Below are 26,524 nucleotides of genomic sequence, written 5' to 3' on the forward strand. Positions count from 1 at the left end.
GTATCACTTCTTTAAATGCTTGATTTGTGACTAAAAGACATTTCATACCACAATTTTTAACATTCTTTGTTGTTTTGTTGTTTGTTTTTGAGACAGGGTCTCAACTTTCATAATTTTGTTTTAAGGATTAATTTATTTTTATTTTGTATTTATGGGTGTTTTGCTCTCATGTATTCTGCACCACATGCAGAGGCCATAAAAGTGTGTTGGGGCCCTTGGAACTGGAGTTACAGATAAGTTAGCCACCATTTGGGTGCTAGCAATCAAATCCAGGTCCTCTGGAAGAGCAGCTAGTGCTCTTAAACACTGAGCCATTTCTTTAACCCTCATGTTTGAAACAGATACTCTTGAGATCCAATAGTAATTAATACAAGTTTTAAAAATGAGATGATTCTTTGATAATTGTTTATTGTAGTAAAGTATCATTAAAACTAAGAGTTTCAGAACAGGATTTATGGCTGTAGATTTTTTTTTTTCTAATAGAAAAAGGGAATACATCGTTGTACCAAATGCAGATTGCAGTTTTTGACATGCAAGGAGAAAATGGATCACAAGACTCAACATCACCGAACATTTGTAAAACCCAAGCAGCTAGAAGGACTGCCCCCTGGAACAAAAGTATGTTTAAATGAGTGGTATTATTTCATTTGTATACTAAAAACTGACTCCTGCCTAGTTTTATCTATGGAACAAAATATGTTAGAAATGACATGATTTATTAAGGCTAAAGATTTTACTGCTTTTGTTCTTAGAAAGAAAAAAATCTAACCATTGTTTTGAACTTAGTGACAGGTGTATTCCTTCATAAAAAGTGCAATTGAATAAAACTTCTCCCTTTATCAGTGGGTTATTTCAATAGTGTATGGCTATTTGAGCTTTTCTCATTAGTAGTATATGTATTGGTTTTAATAGCTGTTCACTGAGATATTTGATATCAGGAATCATTCTTTCATTTATCTTTGTAACTCCAGCATCTTTTAGAGTACCTAATGCTACAGCTTCTCAGATGTTTGTTGAAGTTGTTATTGTTGAGTCTACTCTCAAAGAAGCAAATTCTGTTGCTGGACAGTATTGTGAGCAAGCCCTTATCTGACTGTAAATTGATGATTGTAATATACTGTTCCCTTTTTGCCTTATGTACATCTGTTTTCTCTGACTTCTTTATATACAGTCAGCTCTTGAATATTTGTTCCAGTGGAGGGAAAACAGAGGCATGGATAATCCAAAGTGAAACAATCCCCAAAACATTTATATTTGCCTTTGGGTACTTACCTTTGAATGTGGGTATGTCTTTCATTTGAATTGACTAAATAATATAATGCCATGCTCTGAAGACTTAGAGCAAGAGGAGCTAGCCAGCATCCTTCCCTGCAATCCATTCATTTCATGCTGGGACTACACATGCAGAATACTAATGTAAGCAGTGCAGTCCTCTCTCATTTCTTCCCATATTAATAGTAGTAATATTAATGACACTAAATGTTTTTCTGCCACCTTAGACTTACACAATTCTGAGTGTACTTTTTCATATATTCTATTACTTAATCCATACAGCAGTAAATGATGTACCTACAGTCGGTATTACTCTATGTGACAGATAAGGAGAGGCTTAAGATTCAGTTACTTTTCAAGTTCATGTGGCTAGGAAGGCAGATTTAACTTCAGGTCTTTTGATTCTTGGTGCAGTGTTTTTGCACATCACACAAGCAATGTGTTAATAGGACTTCATCATTGTCTGTCCCTTGGATTTGAGGAAAGTATAGACAAGTGATTAATGAAAATGTTGGTAGGTGATTGCATTTTCATTTTCAACCAACAGATGTAACAGAATCTCCTTTTGAACAGTAAATAATAAGCTTTATTAGTTCTTTTATAGAATTTTAAATGTTGTATTCTCCTTACAGAATAATGAATTGATACAGCCACTTGCACAAATCCTAGGCTCACTTGATCCTGAAAGAATAATTACTCTTGCTGTCGATATTTGTTTAATACTAATAATTTCAAAGGGTAACAGGGCTTGCTAGAGTTATTTTTTCCAGTCTTTACTACTTAAGTTTTGGGTTCTTCTGTTTGAGAATTACTTTTAGTTATATCAGAGCACAAAAATGGCTATGAAATGCGATCTTCTTAGAATCATACAATTTGTATTAATATTTATTAATAACAGTGTTAACATAACTGATAATATGAATTGAATCCTTTAATTGGCTTAATATTTAAAGTAAATAGATGACTAAACCTAGTTATCTGTGCTTTTTAAAATATACTTAGGAAGATTTAGCTTATTTTAAGTAAATATTTTCTTCGTTTTTGTAGGTTACTATTCGAGCTTCAGTTGGACCTCTTCAATCAGGACCTTCAGCTACACCTTCCATCAGTGATGCAAGCACTTCTACCCTCCAGCTCTCACCTCCAAGGACTGAAAATGTAACTTCTAAAAATCCCACTACATTGGATACAAGTACACAGAATACAACTGTATCTGAGCCCAGTAAACCTAACGAAAGCAAGTCTAATGGAAATAAATCTAAAAACAGGTCAAAAGTCTGTAATACACAGAAGAAACAAAGCACAGTGGCTAATAGTAATAAAAAAAGTAAAGTGAATACAGCTTTGAGGAACTTAAGGTAATGCTGTACTCCTAATGCACATTCCCAGTTTAAACTCAAATATAGCAACATTATCTTTAGTAATAGCCCTCTCTGACTATTTTTGTTTTAAAATATCTTTTTTATGTCTCCACAAGGTTACGTCGAGGTGTTCACGAGTGTATTGAATGTTGTTCTGAAATAAAAGATTTTGCAAACCATTTTCCTACATATGTCCACTGTAGTTTTTGCAGATACAACACTAGCTGTAGCAAAGCCTATGTAAATCACATGATGAGGTAAGATGAGTTCAGTCAGTGTTTTGCCTATTATAATTATAATTGAAGAAGCATTTGTTTTGAAAACAATTTGTCTATATTAGAAGCCTAGTAGTCTTCTGTTATAACAAAGCAAATCAAGAAATTACTGTATGAAATGATTAATTAAACCAATGAAATTAAGATAGGTTTGTTAAATGAGTAATTATTCTGTTGGATTTATTTTATCCCTGAAAATGTTTAAAAATGATGGTTCTTTTCAAACATAAATTTAAATGTTTAAATATCTTTAATGGACAAATCCATGTACTCCCATGACTCTCATTCTCTTCAGAGCATACTTGAGGATTTTCAGTGATGCTAAGAGCTTTATTGGGTTTGTTCCCCTGCATCTTTCTCTATAGTCATCCATTGTCAACCATCTGTCTGTCTCTGAAGCTTTATGTGAATGTCATGTGAATGTCAGTGAATGTCATGATGCCACTGTTGGAATTCTTTCCAATAATGCATCTGTTCTACATCGAGTGCCTGTCATTTGCTCTATGGTAGATTAATTCTTATGATCCACATTTGGATATTACTATTATTGAACATGTTGTTCTTCTAGGATAGATTTCTAAAATATATGTATTTTTAAGATTTTGTTTTTATTTAAGCATATGTGTTTTTGTCTTTGTGAGTGTATTCCACATGTATATGGTGCCTGTGCAGACCAGAAAAGCTTTCTGGAGTTAGAGTTATAGGCAGCTATGAGCTGCCTTTGTGGGTCCTGGGAACTGAACCTGGATCCTTTGAGAAACAAGCACCATGGTTTTTTATTTTTAAAGAATCATCATAGTTGTCCTTATGTAAATAAACCTGATATATTGCTTATTCGGAATGATGCTGTTGTGGGGTTGTTTGGATAGAATTCATGTATAAGTGAGTTTCTTTTAGGTCATAGCCTGGCTTTCCTGTTGATTTTTGATTATTGCCAAATTTTGTTTTCAAAGGCCATCCTACCTTTATGGTAGCTTCAGTACTTTGCCAGTTTTCTGTCCTTGTTGATTAGCTTGGCCTTCTGGTATCCCAGCACTTTATCAGTGTTTATGCCCTCTTTCTTACCTAATAGGACCATTTGACTACCTTCCTGTGCTTCATTCCTTTGAATTCCTATTAGTCTATGATGTTCAGTCCCTATTAAGCTCTATTGTCACTGTATCATCAGGTTCATTATTTTCCATCCTATTTTGTTTTCTCATTTACTCTGTAGTCATGTTCACTTGTCATAAAGGCCAACATAACTTTGAACCTTTTCTCCTTTCCTCTCTTTATATAATGTTCAGTTCTGAAATGTCTGTGACATTCATACTAATCTCACTTCATAATATAGAATTTTAATTTGTGTGTGTATGTATGTGTGTGCGTGTGCACCAGGGAGTTTTACTAAGGTTGTACACAGGAACATGGTGAGGGTGCAGTGATATAGTCAGCCTTTCTGGTTTTGTTCTGGATTATTTGGTTATCTTAGGTTATTTGTGCTTCCAAATGTATCTTAAGTCTTTTGGTTTTTTGTTGTTGTTTTTGTTGTTGTTGTTGTTGTTTTTCATCCTTTTTCTGAAGGATGGTATTGGAATTTTTTGCTGGGATTGCATTGAAAGTGTATTACAACATTAATTTTTTCCAATTCATTAGCATGGGAGGTTGTTTTGTCTTCAGGTTTCTTCCTCCGTTTCTACTGTATTTCAAAGGTTTTTGTTGGAGATGTCTTTCAGTTTCTCTGTGATGGTCATTCCAAGGTTTTTGTTTGTTTCTTTAAGGGTATTAGGAAAATTATTTCTGTGCTTGATTTATTTCTTTTTCAGCACCTTTTCCATTCTTTCTATTTTAAAATTTAACACAGGTGTTTCACTGTGTAGCCCAGATGGGTCTTGAACTTAAAATTCTCTTGTTCCAGCCTCCCAAGTACTAGAATTACAGATGTGTTTTACCACATCTGGCTCCTCCCCCCCTTTTGGTTAATATACAAAATTGTGGAACTTGTGTTTTAAATCTAGATAACATGAAGAGAGGCAACATAAATTCTGTTATTTATAGCTAGGGATCAGATTAATTAGAAATTCTTATCAATATTTTAAGGTTATAAATTGTAGACATATTTGAAAGCCATCAGAAAGACCTTAAAGTGTAATTTTCCTAATAGATAATAAAATAAAAAAATGGTATTCTTGTCTAAAAAAAGATAATTTTTGAATTTTATTTTTAAGGTAATATTTGATTCAAGTATTTTATGAATCAGACAAAATCTCAGACTAGATTTTCAAAGGAGCAATCATATGCAAATTTTTGCAAATAATTTTGAGTCTTAACTTCTTATTGATTTAAAAAAAAACTACCATCATACATATATGTGTAAATTCTTTACTAATACTTCTACTCAAATTGAAGAAATAACCATTTGAACTCTTTGAAGAATATTTCCTAAGTTTGCAGTGAGCCAGAATAGTTATTTTTCTGTATACACAGCCTGTGTGATATAGACCCATTTACCTGAACATGCGTTATAATCACTGGCAAAGTTAAAGCCCCACTGCCAGAGATTAATTCAGCAGATTTGTGGGTAACCTGAGATTTTACCTTTCTTTCTTTCTTTCTTTCTTTCTTTCTTTTTTTTTTTTTTTTTCTATATGGAATGCTTCACGAATTTGCCTGTCATCCTTGCACAGGGGCCATGCTAATCTTCTCTGTATCGTTCCAATTTTAGTATATGTGCTGCCGAAGCGGGCACATTTGGTGCTGGTACTATGTGTGGTGTGTGGCTTTAGAAATAACCGATAAACCAACCCTGGCTTCTAGTACAAAACAGTTAAAGGGCATAGAAGACCTGTGATCATATGGCTAAAAGTATGGTCGGTGACCTTTTCTGTTTTGTGTTGAGCGGAGGCATTGTTTTAAATTAGGGAGTCCTTATTTTCATTTTGTTTTTTAAACTGCTGCTGGTAATCTTAAAGACCTCTATTGATATATTTGACATTAAAAATGTAAACAGTAGCCATTAGTTCAAGTAGTAATTCTGTATCATTTACATTTTTTGAAATTAATTTGAATTCCCTTCCATCTATGTAAGCATGCTAAGACCAAAAAGTGGTAAATTATTACTAATAATGGCTCATATCATCATGAAATTATATCATTAGCAGAAATTAAAAATTGTTTTTAATGGTTAATAGATAAAAATTTAGTTTAATTCTCTTTATTCCCCTTACGTAATAATGAGTTATTGATTGAGATATGCTTAGAGAAAATAGGTATCAATAGAGAAAACACAAAGATAATACCCACAGGACTGGAAAGATGTCTCAGCAGTTAAGAGGACCCACTGCTCTTTCAGAGTATTGAAGTTCTGTTCCCAGTATCCATGTGGCAGTTACAACCTTCTGTACCTTTCTTTCGGAGATTCAGTGCCTTCCATGGGCAACAGGCATACACATGTTGCACAGACATATACAGGCAAAATGTCCATATACATAGACCAAAATAAAAATTTTAAGCAAAACAAAGGATACAGTCACATATGGTGGTACACACCTACTCAGAGGTCAAAGTAGGAGACCCCCTTTGCCCAAAAGTTTGGGATCAGTGTGTAGAAGTCTCATCTTGAGTAGAAGGTAGGGGATGATGATTTAAACAGAAAAGAGGGCAGTATTCTCAGCATGCTATTTTGTTAGAAACTTAAGCATAGACTTTAAGTGTATATAAATCAATGTGGCTTTCTGTCCAGTAAAAGTGTTGTAATTATTTTTGTCTTTCCAGCTTTCATAGTAACCGTCCAAGTAAAAGGTTTTGTATATTTAAGAAGCATTCAGAAAATCTCAGGTAAATGAGTGATTTTTATAATAGCTTCTGTTGAACAATAATTGTAATTTTTTTCTTATGTGATAACTTTTTAAAGCTAGAATTTACATACTGTGGGTCTTCCCAGTTCACTTAACCTAGAAACTCCTTCACAGAAATGCTGGATGTTTATTTCTTAACCCCCCCCCAGATTAATAATTAAGATTAACTATTGCACATGCCATATTCTTCATGTGTTTAACATGTAATCTTAATAAATTTTAGTATGTTGTGTATCTATCAGTCATAGTTAATATGTATACATTTTCAGTACTTAAAAAGTAATCCCATTTATTAGTACTTATTCCTATTTACTTTCATCTCTGCCCATTCCCAAGCAACTGTAAATGTTCTATGTGATGATATAAACTAGTTCATTCTACATGTTTTGTAAATAAATGGCATGGTATTCTGTGTGGTCCTTAGTGACTGCCTATCAAGGTTCATCCACAGTACAGAATATAGCAGTATTTATTTAAACTAATGAATAGTATTGCATTTTACTTTATGGATATACCATAGGTTGTTCATTTTGGTTTTACATTTTGAGGTTATTATAAATAATCTTGCTAGGAACACTTTTCTCTTTTTATACAAGTTTTTACAAACACTCATTTCTCTTTTGTGAGTATTTAAGATTAGGTTTGCTGGGTTCAATTCTAATTCCCTGTTAAGCCTTTAAGAAGCTAAAAGACTGTTTTTCATTAGTTTCACTATTTTACATACTCACAAATACTGTGTAAGAGATACAAATTTGTGTATCTTTCTAGCACTCATTACTTGTTTTTTATTACAGGCATTCTATGCTTTATCTTATCCTAAAGGCCAAGAAGTGGTATTACAGGCATTCTAATAGATACAACATTCTTTGTCAGTGTAGTTTGCTATATCTTTTTAATTAACTCAGTGCCAGTGTGTCTGTTGGTTGCTTGTGACTAGATGTTACAGGGTTGTGTTACTGTCATTAGATCAGGTGTATGCCATAGTACTCATGGTAAATTCATTGTAATGGTGATAGGTGCGGACCAGATGAAGTACATTTGCACTGTATGATGATAACAAAAATAAAGCTTTCCAATATTTGAATAGTGCAGAGTTATCTAAGGTAAAATAAGAAAATTAGAACAGGGTGGTGGTGGTATACACCTTTAATTCCAGCACTCAGGAGGTATAGGAAGGAGGATCTTTGTGAATTCTACACCAGCCTGGTCTACAGAGCTTGTTCCAGGACAACCAAGGCTACACAAACCCTGACTGGGGGAAAAAAAAAAAAAAGATATATAGGAAAGTAAATAAGTCTTTTATATTATGTATTACTGTGAGTCTGTTTGCATGCACACATGTAGAGATCAGAGGACAACTTTCAGAAGTTGGTTCTGTCCTTTTGTTGGTTCCAGGGGTTGACCTTTGGTCCTCAGTTTTTCATGGCAAGTGCTCTTACTTGCTAAACTATCTCATCAGCTGGCTTCAGGTTTTAGTAAATGGAAAACACTGGGATGCTTTACATCAATATATAGTTTTCTTTCTTTTCTTAATTACTGAAGGAGGTTGAGTTTAGCTTTGTATGAAGTGAATTTGTGGGTGAGTCAGCCATGTAGCTTGGGCCTGTCAGCTAGTTAGGACTGATTTTATAATGATATGAATCAGTGCACAGAATATGGACTTTATTTCAAACCTAATTCTGACCCTTACCAGCTTTGTCTTTGGTAGACTGTTAAGCTAATACTAGCTAAAGAGACAGTAATTATAGCATCTACTTCTTTAAGTTGTAAAATTTAGATGAGATATGTCTGAAACCAGCTATACACAGAGTACTCCACTACTGATACCATGAAGTGCTTCACAGTAATACTTTAGGGAAGCAGAGAGGCAGAGACTAGTTGGAGCCTCAGTGTCAGGTGAATGGCATTAAAAAAAAAGACAGCCAGGAAGAATTAATTTGGGGATTTTTAGTTTGTTTTACTAGTGAAGCCTGTAGGTGGAATGGACAGTATGTTAGAATTTCAGGGGAGATAGTGTAACCTATTTTCACATTCAAAAAATTAATATTTTATTATGTATATGGATGTTTTACCCTTATATTCATGCCTGGTGCTTGCAGAGGCCAGAGGATGGTGTCTGCTCCTCTGAAACTGGTTTTACTGATGGATGTGAGCCACCAGATGGGTGTTGGGAGTTGAATCCAGGTCCTCCAGAAGACTGGCCAATGTCTTTGCTGAGCTCTCTCTCCTGCCCCTAGTTTCACTTTTTTTTTTAAAACTTCAATTTTTTTTCTTTTTTCTTTGTTATCCAAGATAGGGTTTCTCTGTATGGCCCTGGCTGTCCCCAAACTCACATCTGCCTGCCTCTGCCTCCTCAGTGCTGGGACTGAAGGCATGTGCCACATTATAAAACATTATGCTGCCACAAACTTCAGACATGCATGCTTTGTTGTTAAACTGACAGTAACAGTGATCACATTGCATGGTCATTTCTTTTTTCACCTAAGCAAAAGTAATTTATTAAAGAGATTGTAAAGAATCTTACAGTCTGTCAGGGCATGGTGGCACACGCCTTTACTCCCAGCACTCAGGAGACAGAGGCAGGCCTAGTCTACAGAGTGAGTTCTAGGACAGTCAAGGCTGTTACACAGAGAAGCCCTGTAACAACAACAAAAAAAACAAAAACAAAAACAAAAACAAAAAAAACACCAGGGGTGGGGGACCATTTACAGTCCCCTCAAAGCAGAAGAATTACAGCCATAACTAATAAGAGAAACAAACAAAGTCATTAGGAACCAAGCTCATAGCAGAGCCAAGACTTGGTAGACTTCCAGCTTTTTCCAGCTGTACAAAAGGTGAATGTTCCTAAAACATAAAAACCTTTGGGGGGAAGAGGTGGTACTAGGAATAAACTCAAAACTGAACATTTTAGGCCTGAGCTCTGCCACTAAGCTTTCCCCTATCTTTTAAAACCAAATGCCTTATATAAATAAATGTCATCATAACTTGGATGTGGCTATACCATTTTCTAAAGGTTATGTCAAATTTATATAGCAAAATGTAAGTTACACAAAAAATGTGGAAAGATAGTATTGAGCCTATGTATGGTTTCATAAAAAATTAAACCTTTTTATTGCTTTTTTTTTTAATAGGGGCATTTCTCTAGTGTGCCTTAATTGTGATTTCCTAACTGATGTTTCTGGCTTAGATAATATGGCTACACACTTAAGTCAACATGAAACTCATACTTGCCAAGTTTTAATAGAGAAAGGTATGTATACATAGCTACTATTTCAGATATTTTGTATTTATTATTTTTATTCAGCCAAAATAAGGGCTTTTTACTAAGTAATTTTATTTCACTCAATCATTGTTCATATACTCTTGTAAATGTGAAACTTTTCTTCTGATTTCAGTTTCTGTGTGTATCCCAACTTCTGAACGTCTTTCTGAGTAAGTGTAATTTTTATTAAGTGTATTCCTCTTTGGTGGATTTTAGCACAATTGCATTAAGTGTGCCTTTATGAAGAGTGAAAAAATACTGGTCTTTTGTTTTTATTTTTAAGCTGCTTGTTGAAATAGGTTCCTTGCTCTATGGAGCTCATTACCTGGTTCAATAGAAGTTGGAATTTCCTAAGTTCAAAGTTCTGAGATGTTTCTTACACAAAGGCAATTACACAAGTCCATGACACCAATGCTCTTTACTCAACTCTTTTCGGCTTTCACATGCGTCTAGATTCTTGTTCTGCCTTATCTTTGTGTCATTCACATGTCTTAACATACCTTTTTTTTCCTTCTCCAGTTGGCTCTCTAAAAATAACTTTTATTGCTCTGGTCTTTTCTTTGCTTAAAATAATTTGTGTTTTCTCTGCTGTACTTGCCTCCAGAGTAATGTATTCCAGATCATATAGCTGTTTATCTTTTTGTTTCGTCTGCTTTCTTCTTACCTTATGCCTTGAGTTTTTAGGCCAGATGGTTGTCTTTTTCCTCATTCGTTGTCTGTCATTGTGCTATCTTTCTTATTTTTCAGATGCAGAATCAGCCCAGAGATTTCAAAACATGTCCAGGGTGTACCTGGACAGTGTCCCCTTCGATGGACACAAGTGCTGCCTGTTCACTCTTTCCCAGGAATGAGAATGAACTGACTGTGGAACCTGCTGTAGGTTCTGGTCTACCATCAGGCTGAGGCTGATTTGGCCAGAGGCAGCCTAAAAGCCAACCAAACTGAGCATGTCTCCCATTGGTGGCTTTGGCTCTTGCTGTTAATCTTGTGAGCCAATTGTGAACAAGAAAAGTCCATCAAATCAATGCTTTGATACCCAAATTAAAATGTAGTCATTTTGCCTGCTGCCCTTAAATGTTCCTCTAGCACAAAGGCAGTCCAGGACATGCAAACATCCTGATTTCTGGGAGATAATATCTGTGTTTGGTCCTCAGACAACATTTCTCAATGACATGTTCTAAAATTATAGATATTTTTACTGTCATTGAAAATATATTGTCGCATGTTATCTATAATTTTAATATAATTCTCATTCTTTTTTTAAAATTTAAGTTAATTCTGATAGCTTGATCTTCCGTTCTCTAAATTTATTGATGTCCATTTTTTCTATTCTCTAATACTTTAATGTTTGTTTCATTTTGTCAAAATCTTCAGAAATTCATGTAGGCTCCTGTTTGTAGCTTTTCAATTATGGTGTTGCTTAAACCACTATGTCCTCTGCCCCTATTTGAGGATTATTAACCTAAGTAATTGGGAGTTATAGGGTGAGACTTTTGAAGATTCCAAAAACAAATTTTAAAGTAACATTTAATTAATATGTAATTTCTTCTGAGTCATTAATATCATCCCTTTGGGTAAAATTATATTACAGTATTACCAGTAATGCATGAATGTCTTCCCACTTATATATTAAACTTATCACTTCTTATCTTAACTATATTGAATTCAAATCAATTGTTTTGATCTTTAGTTTAATAAATCTTGTTTTTTTTGTCAGAAATATTTCCTAATGAATAATTTCATATAAAACTAAATTTTATCCTGCAAATAGGAGCATTAGCTGCTATTGGAGTCTGATTGGATGACATGTCTACTGAGAGCACATCCACTTAGTACATCTGCATTCCCCCAAGCCGAACTAAAAGGCCTTTGTTCTTGCAGCACTGATTTCGGGATTTTGGAGACAAACAAAGTGCTTCTTATGATCTTATGATCTTAGCAGGCTCTTTAATTATACTTTAAGCCTATTTTTCTAGCATCTTTAAAATATGTACTTACGAACCAGATAAAGCCATTTTCAGATGACCATTTTTTGTTTTATTGTGTTCCTTGCAATTAGCAAAAAACAAAGTTGATTCAATTAGTTTTAAGCTTCTAAACAATTTGATAATATATATGAAGCATTTCTAAAATCCCCAATAACAGCTTGTTGTTTTGTAGTGGATTTGATACACTGGTCTCTATTACTTTGTAAATTCTTTTAAAAACTGATCAGAAAAAAAAAATGGCCTTTTTCTATTTTTAACAATAATTCTCTATCATTCACAGACTAGAGAATCTGTTCTTCCTTGGTTATGGTTAGGTATTTGCATATTATCTCATCTTTCACAGAACTGGTTTATATAATGTGCACCAAGTTCACTGTCTTATCTGCCTGTTTTCTTCCTTTTTTCCCCAATGTTAAATGAGATAGTCTTGCTATGTAGCTTATTTGAACTCATGGTCCTCCTGCCTCAGCATTCCAATTGCTGGGATTACAGGCATGACAATGATATATATTTTTCTCTTAAAGTTCTGACAATGGTAACTTTGTTTTTTTTAAAAAAAATGCCTTAAAGCGGGGCTGGAGAGATGGCTCAGAGGTTAAGAGCACTGGCTGCTCTTCTAGAGGTCATGAGTTCAATTCCCAGCAACCACATGGTAGTTCACAACCATCCGTAATGAGATCTGGTGCTCCTTTCTGGCTAGCAGGCATACATGGAGGCAGAATGTTGTATTCATAAAAAGTAAAATAAAATAAAATTGCTTTAAAGCAACACAAAGCTTTATTATAGGCCTTTAGTCAAATTTGCTTAGTACTAGTCAGCTCTTTCTTAATTCCAACCTGTCTTTACCAATAAGTTTTTAAAAGTAGTTTATATAATAGTTACATAAAGCCATCTCATCATGCCTGTGTTCTTTGGAGTTACAGCTGAATAAAAGGTAGTTTATACACTATTAATCCCCTTGCCATTCTTAGATTTGTATAGCTTTGAATTCTTAACATGTCTGGAACAGCATCATATCTCTTGGATTTCTTTTATTCCTTCATCAGATATTTATTGAACATATACTTTATGCCTGGCTTTGTTCTATGTGCTAGAAGTATAGACTGGAATTCTGCCCTCGAGGAGTTTACACTTTAGTGGTGAAAACAGGCAATTAAAAAGTAAAATAAACAACATGCTAGAATGTGGTCAGTATTAGGAAGAAAAATGAAGTAGGGTAAAGGGAAATAGGAAGTGGGATTTGGAAGGGGGGTGCCATTTGATGATACGAAAAGACCCCACTGAGAGGCAATATTTGAGGAAAGACACAAGGAGATGAGGAAGTTAAGGTCTGGGTACTAACTTGGTTATGCCTACATGTCTTTTTTTGTTTGTTTGGGTTTTTTTGAGACAGGGTTTCTCTGTATTGTTTTGGAGGCTGTCCTTGAACTCACTGGGTAACCCAGACCAGACTGGCCTGGAACTCACAGAGATCCACCTGCTTCTGCCTCCCGAGTGCTGGGATTAAAGGCGTGTGCCACCAACGCCCAGCTACATGTCCTTTTTCTCTTAAGGTGCATTGAATTCAGAATCCAACATATCCCTCTTCCCAAGAATAGTAGCAGGGTGCTTGATGTTGAGGAATTTTAGTCTTGGGTCAGTTCAGTACTACATGTATCCTTATAAAAAGTATCCTAAGTACTTATAAAAGGTGATGACTGACTCTGTATCTGAACTGTACAAGTAATGTCCATAATTTATACATGGTCTGGGGAAAAAAAATCACGGAAGTGTAGGTTAAAATTAGCTTGGTGTAGTGGCATATATCCTTAGTACTGGCGCTTGGGAAACAGGCAAGTAGATTTCTGTGACTTCCAGGACAACTACATAATGAGCTCTAGGCTAGCCAGGGCTACATAGCAAGACCTTGTGTCAAAAAAAAAAAAAAAAAAAAAAAAGCTGGGTGGGGTGGCACATGCCTTTAATCCCAGCACTCAGAAGGCAGAGGCAGGCGCATCTCTGTGAGTTCGAGACCAGCCTGGTCTACAAGAGCTAGTTCCAGGACAGCCTCCAAAGCCACAGAGAAACCCTGTCTAGAAAAAAGAGAGAAGAGAGGGAGGAGGAGTGAGGGAGGGAGGGGGAGAGAGAGAGAGGGAGGGGGAGAGAGAGAGAGAGGGAGAGGGGTAGAAGATTAATTAATGTAGTGTTTTTAATTCTAAAGTGAATGTCCTAGAGAATATTAGCCCACTTTTCCATCAATATTTATTTGACATTAATCTCCAGATATTAAAATCTAATAAATCATGTAAATTCCTAGTATGTAGATTTATATTTTTTCTTAATTGGGATCTAAAACTAATTTCTATAAACAGTTGGCTTAGGATTCCCAGAAAATATTCCTGAATCACATAAGGTATAGTGTGTAATTAAATGCTAGCAAGTACATGTGTACTCTCCCACTTATATCAGGAAAAATGATATCCTCATTTATAAAATCAAAGTAGTGCATAATAGAGGCAGACCAATTATTAGCTCCTTCTGCCTCTGATTGTAGTCTTAAAGGATGCTGTTATTCAAGAGCATGGTACCTTAGTAACCTTTTGAGACTATTATTATTTCTAGACTTTACATCGTCTGTTAAGAGGTTTCTTTAATTTCTTTTTAACTTTATAAAGTTCTGCTTTTTCCCTAAATGGCTTCCAGATTTGGTGCCCAGCTCTGTATTCTCAAACCCTTAAATAGATTCTATGATGTAGTAAGAGTGTAGGCTTTGTAATAGATTTCAGAGTTGGAGTTCCTGCTTTGTTTAGTGACTCTGTTAGGATATCTGACATCTCTGCCCCAATTCCTCAATTCTTGAAATATAAGTCACAAAAGAGCCTACTTACAAAGGTTGAGGAAGTTAAAGGAATTAATATATGCTTGTGGTCTCTGAAAGTGCATAGCATATAGACAGTATGAAAGTAACTGTGTGGTTGTTGCTGTTGCTATATTAGCACCCATGTTTTATTTCTGTCTACATTACTGAAAGACAATCACCCTGATTTTCAGCCCATTTTTCATTCTAGCCCACCCATATCATTTCACAAACCATTGCCTCTGATTCTCGTTTCTTATCTTGTGTATAGAGTTAGTGTTGCACTACATTGAATTTTGAGGGAATATTCATGAGTATCCTAGGTTTGTTTTTGATAATACTATCTTTTTAAATTTTATTACAGTCTTCCACTAAATTATACTGCCTTGTACTTGATACTTTATGGCCCATCTCATACTTTCAATCTACTTGTAATTTTTGAGATCCTTCTTCAGCCCTTCTGTTACCAGCTTGGTGTTTGACTACTTGGAGAGGCTTACTGCTCTTTTTCTGTCTTTGAAATATGAGACCTTAGTGATCTTAATCTTCCACATTGAAAATCTGTTTATCCACACCACTGTGAAGGCTGGTGCTATGAAAAGAATGTCTGCTGAAATAAAGTAGACAGATAGAGGCTTAGATCCTTGTTAAATACGCTATAGTTACAGGAAAATTTAACCCTTGCTAAGCCTCAGGTTTCTCATCACGAAAAGAAACTAATGCATTGTGGGACAGCTATAACGAGTAGAACCAATGTATGGAAATCAGTGGGTCATGTTACTAATTCAAAAAAATTACTTAAACATTTAAATTATTTGGCACAGGCTGGAGAAACAAGGCACTTAGTAACTATACATTGCTGCCACTGCTACCTCTACTGTTGCTGTCTCTGCTGCTGTCCCTCCTGCTGCTCTAGCTGTTATGTTGTTTTTGCTGATATTTCTTGATGACAGGAGACCCTGGAGCTCGATATCTAGAATCTCATGGTTGAGAGTTTTAGTGACAGAGTCCACTTGTACTGCAGTTAGTTACAGTTTTGACTTGAAGTTCAGTCAGGCAATATGTTCTTCTCAACTACTGGTGAATGGCATCACAGTGCTTTAAATAAATATTACAAGATTTTCTAACAACAGAATTGAGAGTGATTCTGCCTGTGTTTTGTTTTTGTCTGAAGACTATGGAACAACATTGCCTCATTGAAATGTAGCAGAGAGCCCGCTCTCCTCAGAAGGACAATAGTCCTTTAAAATGATGCTTCCTTCCTAAAGACAACCTTTTCATTAATTGACTTCAAGTAGGCATTTTCAGAATTCCCTAGCTGCTTAAACAAATCAAGTTTATGAAAACACATTAATTGTACTAGTTAGCAGTAGTTGTTCTTTCTTTCATAGAATTTTGAAAAGTAGTACAGGTTTCTCCAGTACTTTGGCATGAAGTTGCTGTTTTTTCCCCCTTTTCTCGATTTTCCTCCTCCTGTGTTCTCCAGTGAGCCTACATAGACTCACTATAAAATAGAACTGAAATCAACTATTGTTTTGTTTTCTGAGATTCTTGTCCTTGCTGAAAAATTCAGCAAGACGAATCTCTCACCTGGTGTGGTGGTGCATGCCTTTAATCTCAGCACTCAGAAGGTAGGTGAATCTCTGTGAGTTTGAGGCCAGCCTGGTTTACAGAGTGAGTTTCAGGACAGCCAGGACTGCATAGTGAGATTGTTTCTCAAAAATAGTAAAACGAAGAAAGGAAGAAAGGAAGTCTCTTAGCCTTTTTCATAGGAGAAGAACCCATGGTAAAATATTATCTATAGCTCAAGTATATAAAGAGAGTCTACTTCATTGAATAAAATATCTGAGTGTGATTACTAAGTCTGTGCTAAGCAGAAACTCCACTGTCTCACTGGTGTGGCAATTAGGTTGTAAGTTGTCTTTGTTTTGAAGATTCAAATTACATAAAATACATGCAAAGATACAAATATGTTTACTGTACTTTATTAACCCCTCAAATGTAAAGACTACTAGGAAGAAATGAAAATTGAAAAGTGACTCTTTTTGAATTCTTTTCTCTAATTTCAGAATTACTAAGTACTGAATTTTATACTTAGCACCAGTGGTACTCAGTAGCTCTTTCATAGTCTGATACAGGTAACTTCCTGTATACTCATGACACTGATGCTAGTTACCTACCTTCTATTCACAAGACTTTGTCAGGAATTAGAATTGGAAACATAACTGAAGGGTGTGGTCGGTGGCACCAAGGTAATATAGAAAAAGATAGCCAGAAGAGTAAACAGGAAGTCTACACTGAATCCATGTCCTCACAGGGACACATGGTCAGCTGATTTCATAATTACACAAGTATTTCATACTGCATAAAAGTTACATTATATGATTTTTGTGTAATACTAAATCAGAAGGACCCCAAAGTGAATGCCATTTGTTATACTACTGTCAACTAAATCAGTAATCATCATTTTTTTCATGTGTGCAAATAGTAAGTAAACTTTTATTGGTGAAGTCAACCTTTTCCTTTAAACATTACACTTGAAAATAACTGATTTGGCTAAAAAGCACTCTTACTGAATCTGTGGGTGATGGATAATGTGTAAGGAGCTAATCCATTATTTCTTGTAAATTTCTAACCTCAGTTAGAGGTTAGAAAGTTCTGACTCTGGTCATAATCCAAGTGTAGAGTTTAAATGTCATATTCATTTCATATATTTAAATTAGTAAAGGGTAAAAAGTAAGCCAGGCTGATTTGTAAGGTCATTTGGGGCTCTTCCATTCTGTGAACCTCTGTGTGGTGACTGTGGTAATTGGAGATACTGAAAGATCTTCCTCCTGGATCTCAGTCATTAGATCTTCAAGAACTCAAGCTATGTTTCCTTATCAAAGTAGATACTATGCATTTGGGTTATTTATTTATTTGTTTGTTTGTTTATTTATTTATTTATTTTATGTGTGCTGGTGTTTTGCCATGGGTGAGGGGTCCTCTGGAACTGGAGTTACAGACAGTTGTGAGCTGCCATGTGAGTGCTGGGAATGGAACCCAGATCTCCTGGAAGAGCAGTCAGTGCTTTTAACCGATGAGCCATCTCTCCAGCCCCCAGATACAATGTATTTGGGTTTTGTGTGAAATAGTATGACATGTACATGGTCATAAAATGGTTTCTGCAGTTTGCTTAGTTTTCTGCATGGCATCCTGTGATAAGCAAGAAAGAGTAAGAGTCAAGTGAGATGGAAAGATAAATGTCTGTCCATTTTAGACAGTCTGTACCAATCTCTACCATTAGTTCTGAGGTCAGTGCCACTCTTTCAGCCTTCTGGTTAGAGGACTTTGTTATAGATAGTAAATGGGTATCAATAGTGGAAAAAGTAATTTGGAGTTATGCTCTAGGGTTAACTTTGCCTGCATTAATGATACTAAATTTTACATTTTTGTGCATATTTTGTTTGTTCTTTATATCACTTAAAAAAATCTATCACCAGGTAGTGGTGGCGCATGCCTTTAATCCCAGCATTTGGGAAGCAAAGGCAGACGAATCTCTGTGAATTCAAGGGCAGCCTGTTCTACAGAGCAAATTCCAGGACAACCAGAGCTGTTTGTTACACAGAGAAACCTTGTCTTGACAAACAAAACACAAAATACAAAAGAAAAAAAAATCTATCTAAAATGATATTTCTACTCCTTAATGTGTATTGTCTTCTGTGCAGGAAGTCAAACCTAGGGTTTGGAGCATGCTGGCTATTTCTCCAACTGTTTTCCCAGACAAGTACCAGAGCCGTATTTCTACAACTGAGCATTAGCTACAGCCCAGAACATTCTAGAGAAAGTGTCCATTACTGATTATGCTCCCTGCATATTGGATAGCTGAGGTGATCGTCTAGCTTTAGATGACCAGATCAAATCCTCATGTTTAAACATGGATATGACATTTTGTACTAGAGAAAATAAGACTAGGGAATATCAATCGAAATTAATGCCTCGTATGTTTGGGGGGTGGTGGAAGCATGGCAGAAGAATCAAGCAGTTGAGATACTCAGGTAGCTTTTGTAGTACACTCTCAAGCACTGAACCGGGAAATTGTTTTAGACTTTCTCCATGTCAATAATAATAGGTAACATTTATTGATGGTATTAAGTATGCCAGGCAATCTTTTAAGTGTTTTGCATTTATTTAATCATTCTGAGAAACTGCTACGTGCTCTTATTATCTTGAACTTATGGAAAACTGGGGTGTAGTAAGCCAAATAATTTGCTGCCATAGGCCATGTGACTGTTAAGTAGATAATCTCAATTCCAGTTTTAACTATGTGCCTTCAGAAATAAAACTACTAAGAACTGTTGTTTATTTGGTTGTACCTATGATTCCAGGTACATTTCTTCTGCCTTGGTTGACTAGCCATAGAACTGGGTAAGACCCAGCTTCTCTTTCAACCCAAGGGCAGGTGACAAGTAACACATTCCTAGCCTTGGGACAAGTTTTTTGGTTTTTCGAGACAGGTTTCTCTGTGGCTTTGGAGGCTGTCCTGGAACTAGCTCTTGTAGACCAGGCTGGTCTCAAACTCACAGAGATGTGCCTGTCTCTGCCTTCCGAGTGCTGGGATTAAAGGCATGCGCCACCAATGCCCGGCCTGGGTTTCAGATGCTTTTATCTGTAAGATTAAGGCAGTTGTATAATGAAATCTTGGCACTCCAGAGTAATAGCCTATATTTTATAATTGAAGTATCAGATGATTGGAAAGCTAAGAAAAATGGAGTCATCTTGTTCTGGATGTTGATTTTGAAGTTACCTGTATGGAAATAATGTTGGGAGTGAGTGTATCTGCATGTGGATGTTTTGCAGGCATCACAGCATCTCTATGCCCAAAACTGAATTCATCTTCTGCAGAAGTGGCTCATTTCCTCTGAATTTCTTATCTTAGTTAACACCCCTGTTGTGATTAGTCAAGGCAGACATTTGTGCTGGGTTGTGTTTCTTTCTCCTCATGCCTTTTTCTGGTAGACTTAAATTTGTTGTTTCTAGTTTTCTGGAAGTCTTAGGTTTAGTATGGACACTTAACTGTCAAGGTCTTCCCTGAACTGAGTGACCTCTGCTATCTCTTCTATTTTGTCTTTTGACTACTGTTTTATTGATGTTATGTCCTCTGTTTCTGTGAGATGGATCTGTACTGTTTCAGTTATGTCACTGCTATCTTGTTATGTGGTATTTTTAATTTTTAAAATAATCAGTTTTTTTTGCTTCCTCTTGGGTTGGTCTTCTGCTTTGCTAACTTATTCCTCCTAAAGAGCCAAGTTGCATTGTGCTCTTTGCCACCCCTTTCCTGTCTCCTGACCATAGTGGCTCAGTCTTTCAAGAAGCCAGTATATCACATAGATGTCTCTTTTCTAAAACTTCACATTTTTTTAAGTATTTGTTTCAATAGGTTTCCTTGACAATGACCTCCTTGAGAGGAAAGACTGTTTCTTGGGACCAGAACACTTAGCACACAGGTTTATGCACAATATGGTAAATGTCTAGTTAAGGTATCTAGTTCATACATCAGTTTGTTAACAAGTATCAGAGAAAATGGTCAGAAAGATGTTCTTGGGATTTCACTGTTCTGCAGTAGTCTAATGCTGTGCTATTTAGTCCTGACTGTTTGACTTGTTCACTTTACTACTGAAGTGTGTTACTTTGCTTTTAACATAGTGCTGGGAATCTCAGTGCAGTCCCCTTATGCTTAGCAGAAGCATCTCCCCCTGTGAGCCATCTCCACAGCCCTCTTTTAACAAAATTCCTTACATTGAAATTTACATTTTATAAAACTAGGGTAGAAGTTGTGGGTTTTTAAATATTATTAGTGTGGCCCACCTAAAATAAACCTGAGTGTTGTGTCCTTGTGGGTCCTTCCTTGACTCATGGCATATTGTGTGAATGAAATCTCAGAAGAGCATAGTACTATATAGTTGAACCAGAATAGTCCCTTCATGTTAAACCTTGTGCTGAACACTTGATCCGTAGAAATCTAGAAAGGGTATACCTTGTAGAAATTTATCAGATCTATTTCAGTGGGTTTCCATGGAAAATAAAAAATAAGTTATTTGCAAATATGGTTACTGATGTTGAAATCAGTGCTTCTGTTCTTTGTAGTGAAATCTTAATGTTTGTTTAAAATACTATACTACATTCTATAAAAACATAGTACACATTCACAGTTGAGCCATGTAATTGCCTAGTAGCAGGTCTTTAGCTCAGAACTTTGAGCTTAGGAAAATGACTACATCTCAAATTACAACTATTTCAGCAAGTATCTTTAATATATTTAATTTATCTACAATTATTTTTCTATAAATGTGAATATGTATTAATGTGTATATTTAAGTTTATGAATCTTAGAATATTCCTTTGTCTAAAATCATAGTGTACTTTTCATTGGTAAGTTTATAGTGATGAAATTTACATTGTACATTTCTAATTTATTTTAGAGTTGTTTTTCTGGATCCTAATGATTATTACAATTTTGTCCTATAAAGAGACTAGTAGTACGGTAAAGTCACAAAACAGGATTGAGATAATGAGCCTTTTAGTGCTTCCTGTATTCTGACCTGTCAGTCTCCTAACTAGTGAAATGAATAGTGAAAAATTTTCACAGCCTCATTTTACAGACTTATTGAGAGGAGTCACTTTAACCTGGTGAAATGCTAGAGCTGTGTCAAATGGTGTTTGCTAGCATTTTCAATAGTAGAGTAAAATGAAAAAAATCTTAATATTTTTAAAATACTTTCTGAATGGGTTGTTGCAGGTTTTCAGACTGAATTTAAGATGTTAAATGCTTAGAAATGGAAGTCAATTACAATAGACAAATGTTTAATTTCAAAACTTAATAAAATTTTTGCTGTTTTAGGGGACTGTTTTCTTATTTATACGTAGTATTAAAGCTTTTTAAATTTTCCTATGTACTTCATTAAAACAATGAAGTTGTACTACATAATACCTTTATTCATGTTTTGCTCACATTTAAATAATAATCTTAACCCAAAAAAGGAATAGAAATTTAAGTTTCTCAATTTTTTTTAGTGTAAATTTTACTTTTTCTATTTTAAACTAATTATAAATTGTTATACTTCTAACATGGTGGTTCATAAAAAAGTTTATTACCCATTTTGTTATGATTTTGTAAGTACAAGATAAATCATTTTTATACTTCATTACTAATATCTGGAAAACAATTACAGTTTTTTGTTTGTTTGTTTTTGTTTTTTTTTTGGTGGTGGTGGTGGCACTGGATTAAGTGCAGATATGTTTATGTGAAGCAGATTCTTTAGCACTTAGCTGTACCCATCTGCCTATACCCTGGCATTAAAATTGTATCCTTGTATACAAAGGAGGGTGTATGCTAACTCCACATTTCATTGACTGCTGTAATTTTTAAAACGCAGCTCCAGAGGGAAAGATACCATGTGACTGAGTTCAAGCGGAGGGGCTTTTTATTAAGGGAAACGGATGGTAAAAGGGGAAAAGGGGACAGAGGAGACCGGCCTCTGGAGGCAGGAGTGGGGGAAGGGAAGGGGAAAAGACAGACGGGGGTGATGGGAGTGGGCCAGGGCCCTTTTAAAGGGAACATAATAAATTGGCACAGGTGTGCTGCTCTTAGTGGCAGCAGCTGAGGGCATATCTTGTCAGAACTCCAAAGGCAGGCCAGTACAGATGCCTAAATACTAACACTAACCATCGAAAAGGTCATTAGGGTAGTTGATAGTTATGTTAAATATCTTAATTTTTACATGTAAAATTTGTCCTGATAGTTTTATGTTAAGTATGTTATTCATTATGTGTAGCTAGTTATTCTATAAAATTACAAATCTCTTAACTCTTCATGATATATTTCAGTTCAGTTAGGTACCCTACTTAGGCATTTTAAAATCAAACTCAGTGTCCTCAAGAGGTTCAAAAACCAAAGGTCCTTTAGAAAAACTTACTTTATATCAGGTTGATTTTTGTTTCTTTGTTTCGAGCAAGGTTTCTTTGTGCAGAGCTAGTTGTCCAGGAACTTGCTCTGTAGATGAGGCTGGCCTCGAACTCATAAAGATCTGCCTGCCTCTACCTCCCAATAAGTTGACTTTTTAAAAGATAGAGATGTCTTGTGTCCTGGTTAAAATTGGAAGGTTGTAATTAACAATTTTTAGCTGTCATGAACTTTAAAAATGTGCACTGAATGTCAATTTTTTTAAGGATTTACCCTCAAAATTCTTTTTCTTTGATTATTTTTTATTGCCTTCAGAATAAGTTATTATAATATATATTGTAGTAGGTTTGTCACATTGAGTTTTTGCAATAGATCAAAATCATCTTTCTGGTTTTATGCCCTAAGATCAGTAAACAGTGCAAATTGCACATGCACAGATCTTTTGCTAGCCTTTCATTCATTCTTAGAGTATTTCTTGGAAATTGTTTTACTAATGTTTTACTTTCTTTTTGTAAGTATACTTAGCAAAGAGACAGTTTCTTAATTCTGTTGTTCCTAGAAAGGAAGGAAATACATGTCCTTTATTCTTATTCTGGGGATCACACCAGAGGGTTCACATACGGCTTGGTGAGCACTGTACCCCTGAGCCAGAGTCCTGTCCTGAAGAACATGTCATTCATTTGCTTTGCGTACTCATTCAGCCTGTTGTTTGTTCTCAGTACTTTATTTTTACATTAAGTATTTACAACGTCTTTCAGTTCTACTGTAGGCTGTACATTGCTTTAGATTTACATTTTAATTTAGCATGCCAAAAACCTATTTCATATTTTCTAATTGTAAGTATAATATAAAATAATCAATACTTATTTTGTTTTTAAGATTAAAAACTGAAGCTCCCACTAAGGGACAAGAATCTGTGTCTAAGGTAAAGTTTGTTTTATTTCATAACTTCATAATTTTTTTTATTTGAAAAAACTGTTGCCATGATTTTTCAAAAATTTCAACTGTAAATGAATATCAGTAACAATTATTGCTGTGAGTAGGATGAAAATAATTGAGACGTAAAAAGTCTCATTTAAAGTAAATTGTAAGGTGTTTCTGTTTTCACAAAAAGATCATAGATTTTGATTTGCCTATTTCTTAGTTTAACTATTGAGTGATAGTGATAAATTTGCGAGTGACACCCCAACATCAGGAAAATCTCAGGCATTTCACACCATAAGAAATTAATATTTCCAGATGACTTAATAATTTGGGACATTTAATAAAATCAGCAAGAACATATAATACATTTTAGATAAAAGTATCTTGTGTGTATATTATGTTTTCAGCATGATAGAAGCCTAGAATCATCATGTAAGCATCACTTACTAGACAGTCTGGATCTTCCTGATCATCTAGAAGCAATTTTGAGCTAGCTTTTGCTTTCTTAGTGATGATTTGTTTGAGCTAGCCTTTGCTTTCTTACTGGTGGTTTGTTTTTAATCCTTTAATGTTTTTGCCTCTTTGTGAGTAGAATGAAGAGAGTCAGGTTTAAGATTTGTTTGAAGAACATTTTTTAAACCATAGAAAGTGTTCTTTGGTTTAAAAGGTTTTTGCTAAAATATATTCTTTATTGGATATGAGATTTTTTTTTTAATTAGCTTCTTCTTGAATGACTTCTGTATTTTGATTTTCAAGGAATTGGTACATTTTTACCTAAGATGCTGAACTGTGTTGAATACAGTGTTGCTTGCAGTGTCTGTGTTTGTCTTTTTAATACCTGTGGGATGCTTCTTCTTTTGCTCTTAATAGTAATAATTTGACCCTCCATTATCATGTTTTACATTTTTATACACTGCAAATACAAAGAATAAAATTTTGCGCTTCATGTGGTTAATCTTTTAGAGTTATTGAAAACTTAAAAATCAATTTATGTTTGTTATTTTACCATTTCCAATGCTTTTCATTTCTTTGTAAACTTTTTTTGTTTCTCTCTTTGACTTGAAGACCTTTCTTTATGTATCTCATGTTATACAGTTTTTTGCTGTTTTCCTTTATAAAAAAGTTTTCATTGTGGAAGATATTTTTGTTGGATAAGAAGTTTGTCATTTTCTTTGGTTGTTTAAAAAATTTGTTACCTCCTGGTTCTTGACAAGATCTCATTTCTGTATATATAATTTGTCACTCTTCTTTTGTCTCCCTGAAAATTTTGTCTTCATTTGTCACCTGTTAGAATTTGATATGCTTAAGTCTGTTTGATTCATTTGCTAAAATATGGTTGACTTGTGTCTTCTGTTATTTTTGGCATTTATGCTAATTGATATTTTTCAACTGTCCCTTTCCTTCTAGCTACCGGTTTTATATCTATTAAAGCCATTCTTAAAAGCCTTGTTCTGGTTTCCACTATCCAACTCATTCTTCTTTTCATTTTCTTTGTTTTTCAGTTTGGATTGCTTTACAATTTGGATATTCTCTGTGTCCTGACCACCCACAGTTGTACAGCTGAATTTTCAGTTGTTCCATTATATTGACAAGCCCATCAATGCTATAAAACCTTTTAGTGTCACTTGAGTATTTTCTGATTATCATTTATGATTCTCTTCTGAAATTTAGATTTTGCTCATGCATGCTGTGCCCCTTTAACCAAAGCATTTAGTATATTAGTAATTTAAACTTCTCTGGGTTGGAGAGGTGGCTCAACTCTTGTTGAGTATTTGCTAGCAGATGCAGAAACCCACAACTAACCATTGGGCCAAACTCCTGGAGTACAACTGAAATGAGGGAGGAGCTATAATATGAACAGAGGAGTCAAGACCATCATGGGGAAACCCACAGAATCATCTGACAGGAGCTAGTGAGAGATCATCAGTCTGACAGGGAAACCTGCATCAGACAAACTAGACTCCCTTAATATAGGCAACAATGGTGCAGCTGGGACAATATATGAGGCTACTGGCATGGGATCCAAGATCTAACTCTAATGCACAAACTAACTTAGTGGAGTTCATTCTATATGGAGAGATACCTTGTTCAGCCTAGACACAGGGGCATGGGCGTGGGGAGGTGCCTTGGTCCTGCCTCAACGAGATGATGGAACAGACTTAGTAGACTTCCTAGGGAAGGCCTTACCCTCTCCAAGGAGCAGAAGGGAGTTGGGGGAGGGAGGTGAGGGGAGTGGGGAGAGAGGGGGGGAACTGGGATTAGAATGTAAAAAGTAAATGAATAAAAAAAAAAAGATGAAAAATAAGAGTATTTGCTGTTCTTGGAGAATACCTAGGTTCAGTTTCCAGCAGACACATGGTGTCTTACAATCATCGGTGAATTTCAAGGAATCTGATGTCCTCTTCTGGCTTCCATGGGAACCAGACATGCACATAGTACACAGACATTCTGTCAGGCAAAATGCCTATACCCACAAATATTTTTAAAGTTTTAAAGGGGATGGTGGTGAATGGAGAGATGGATCAGTGCTTAAAAGCATTTATTGCCTTTATAGAAGACCTGGGTTTGTTGCCCAGAACCCATTTGACAGCTCATAACTGTCTGTAACTCTAGTACCAGGATATCCAATTCTCTTTTCTGACATCTGTGGATACTAAGCATGCATGTGGTACATATACATATAGGCAAACTACTCATGCACATAATAAATCTCCAATGAATGTAATTTTCTGTCTGAAGAACTGGGAAGATAGCTCCGCTGGTAGTGTTTGTCAGGCTTGCATGAGAATTAGAGTTCAGTCCCCAGCAGCCAGTCGTGGTGGTGCACA

At 35.3% G+C, this 26,524-nt stretch overlaps 1 protein-coding gene and 1 non-coding gene across 11 annotated transcripts in view; one reads left to right on the top strand and one right to left on the bottom strand.

The window, feature by feature from the left end:
• The window catches only part of Znf280d (zinc finger protein 280D), a 118,967-nt gene that overhangs the window by 82,629 nt on the left and 9,814 nt on the right, over positions 1 to 26,524 (top strand). For 6 of the 10 annotated variants that reach the window (XM_027411194.2, XM_035443797.1, XM_035443798.1 and 3 more), the window contains 7 exons: positions 484 to 618; positions 2,320 to 2,630; positions 2,750 to 2,890; positions 6,662 to 6,724; positions 9,876 to 9,994; positions 10,140 to 10,176; positions 23,652 to 23,697. In XM_027411194.2, coding sequence (XP_027266995.1) covers positions 484 to 618; positions 2,320 to 2,630; positions 2,750 to 2,890; positions 6,662 to 6,724; positions 9,876 to 9,994; positions 10,140 to 10,176; positions 23,652 to 23,697 — 852 coding nt within the window. Of the gene's footprint in view, positions 1 to 483; positions 619 to 2,319; positions 2,631 to 2,749; positions 2,891 to 6,661; positions 6,725 to 9,875; positions 9,995 to 10,139; positions 10,177 to 10,753; positions 11,211 to 23,651; positions 23,698 to 25,198; positions 25,326 to 26,524 lie in introns of those variants that run through there. The other 4 variants (XM_027411198.2, XM_027411199.2, XM_027411196.2 and 1 more) reach the window with 4 other exon arrangements.
• LOC113835237 lies at positions 5,530 to 5,636 on the bottom strand. The gene has a single exon (XR_003484613.1). It is a non-coding gene; the product is annotated as a U6 spliceosomal RNA (small nuclear RNA).

The sequence above is a fragment of the Cricetulus griseus genome, chromosome 4, assembly GCF_003668045.3.
Source record: "Cricetulus griseus strain 17A/GY chromosome 4, alternate assembly CriGri-PICRH-1.0, whole genome shotgun sequence".
NCBI classification, from domain to species: domain Eukaryota; kingdom Metazoa; phylum Chordata; class Mammalia; order Rodentia; family Cricetidae; genus Cricetulus; species Cricetulus griseus.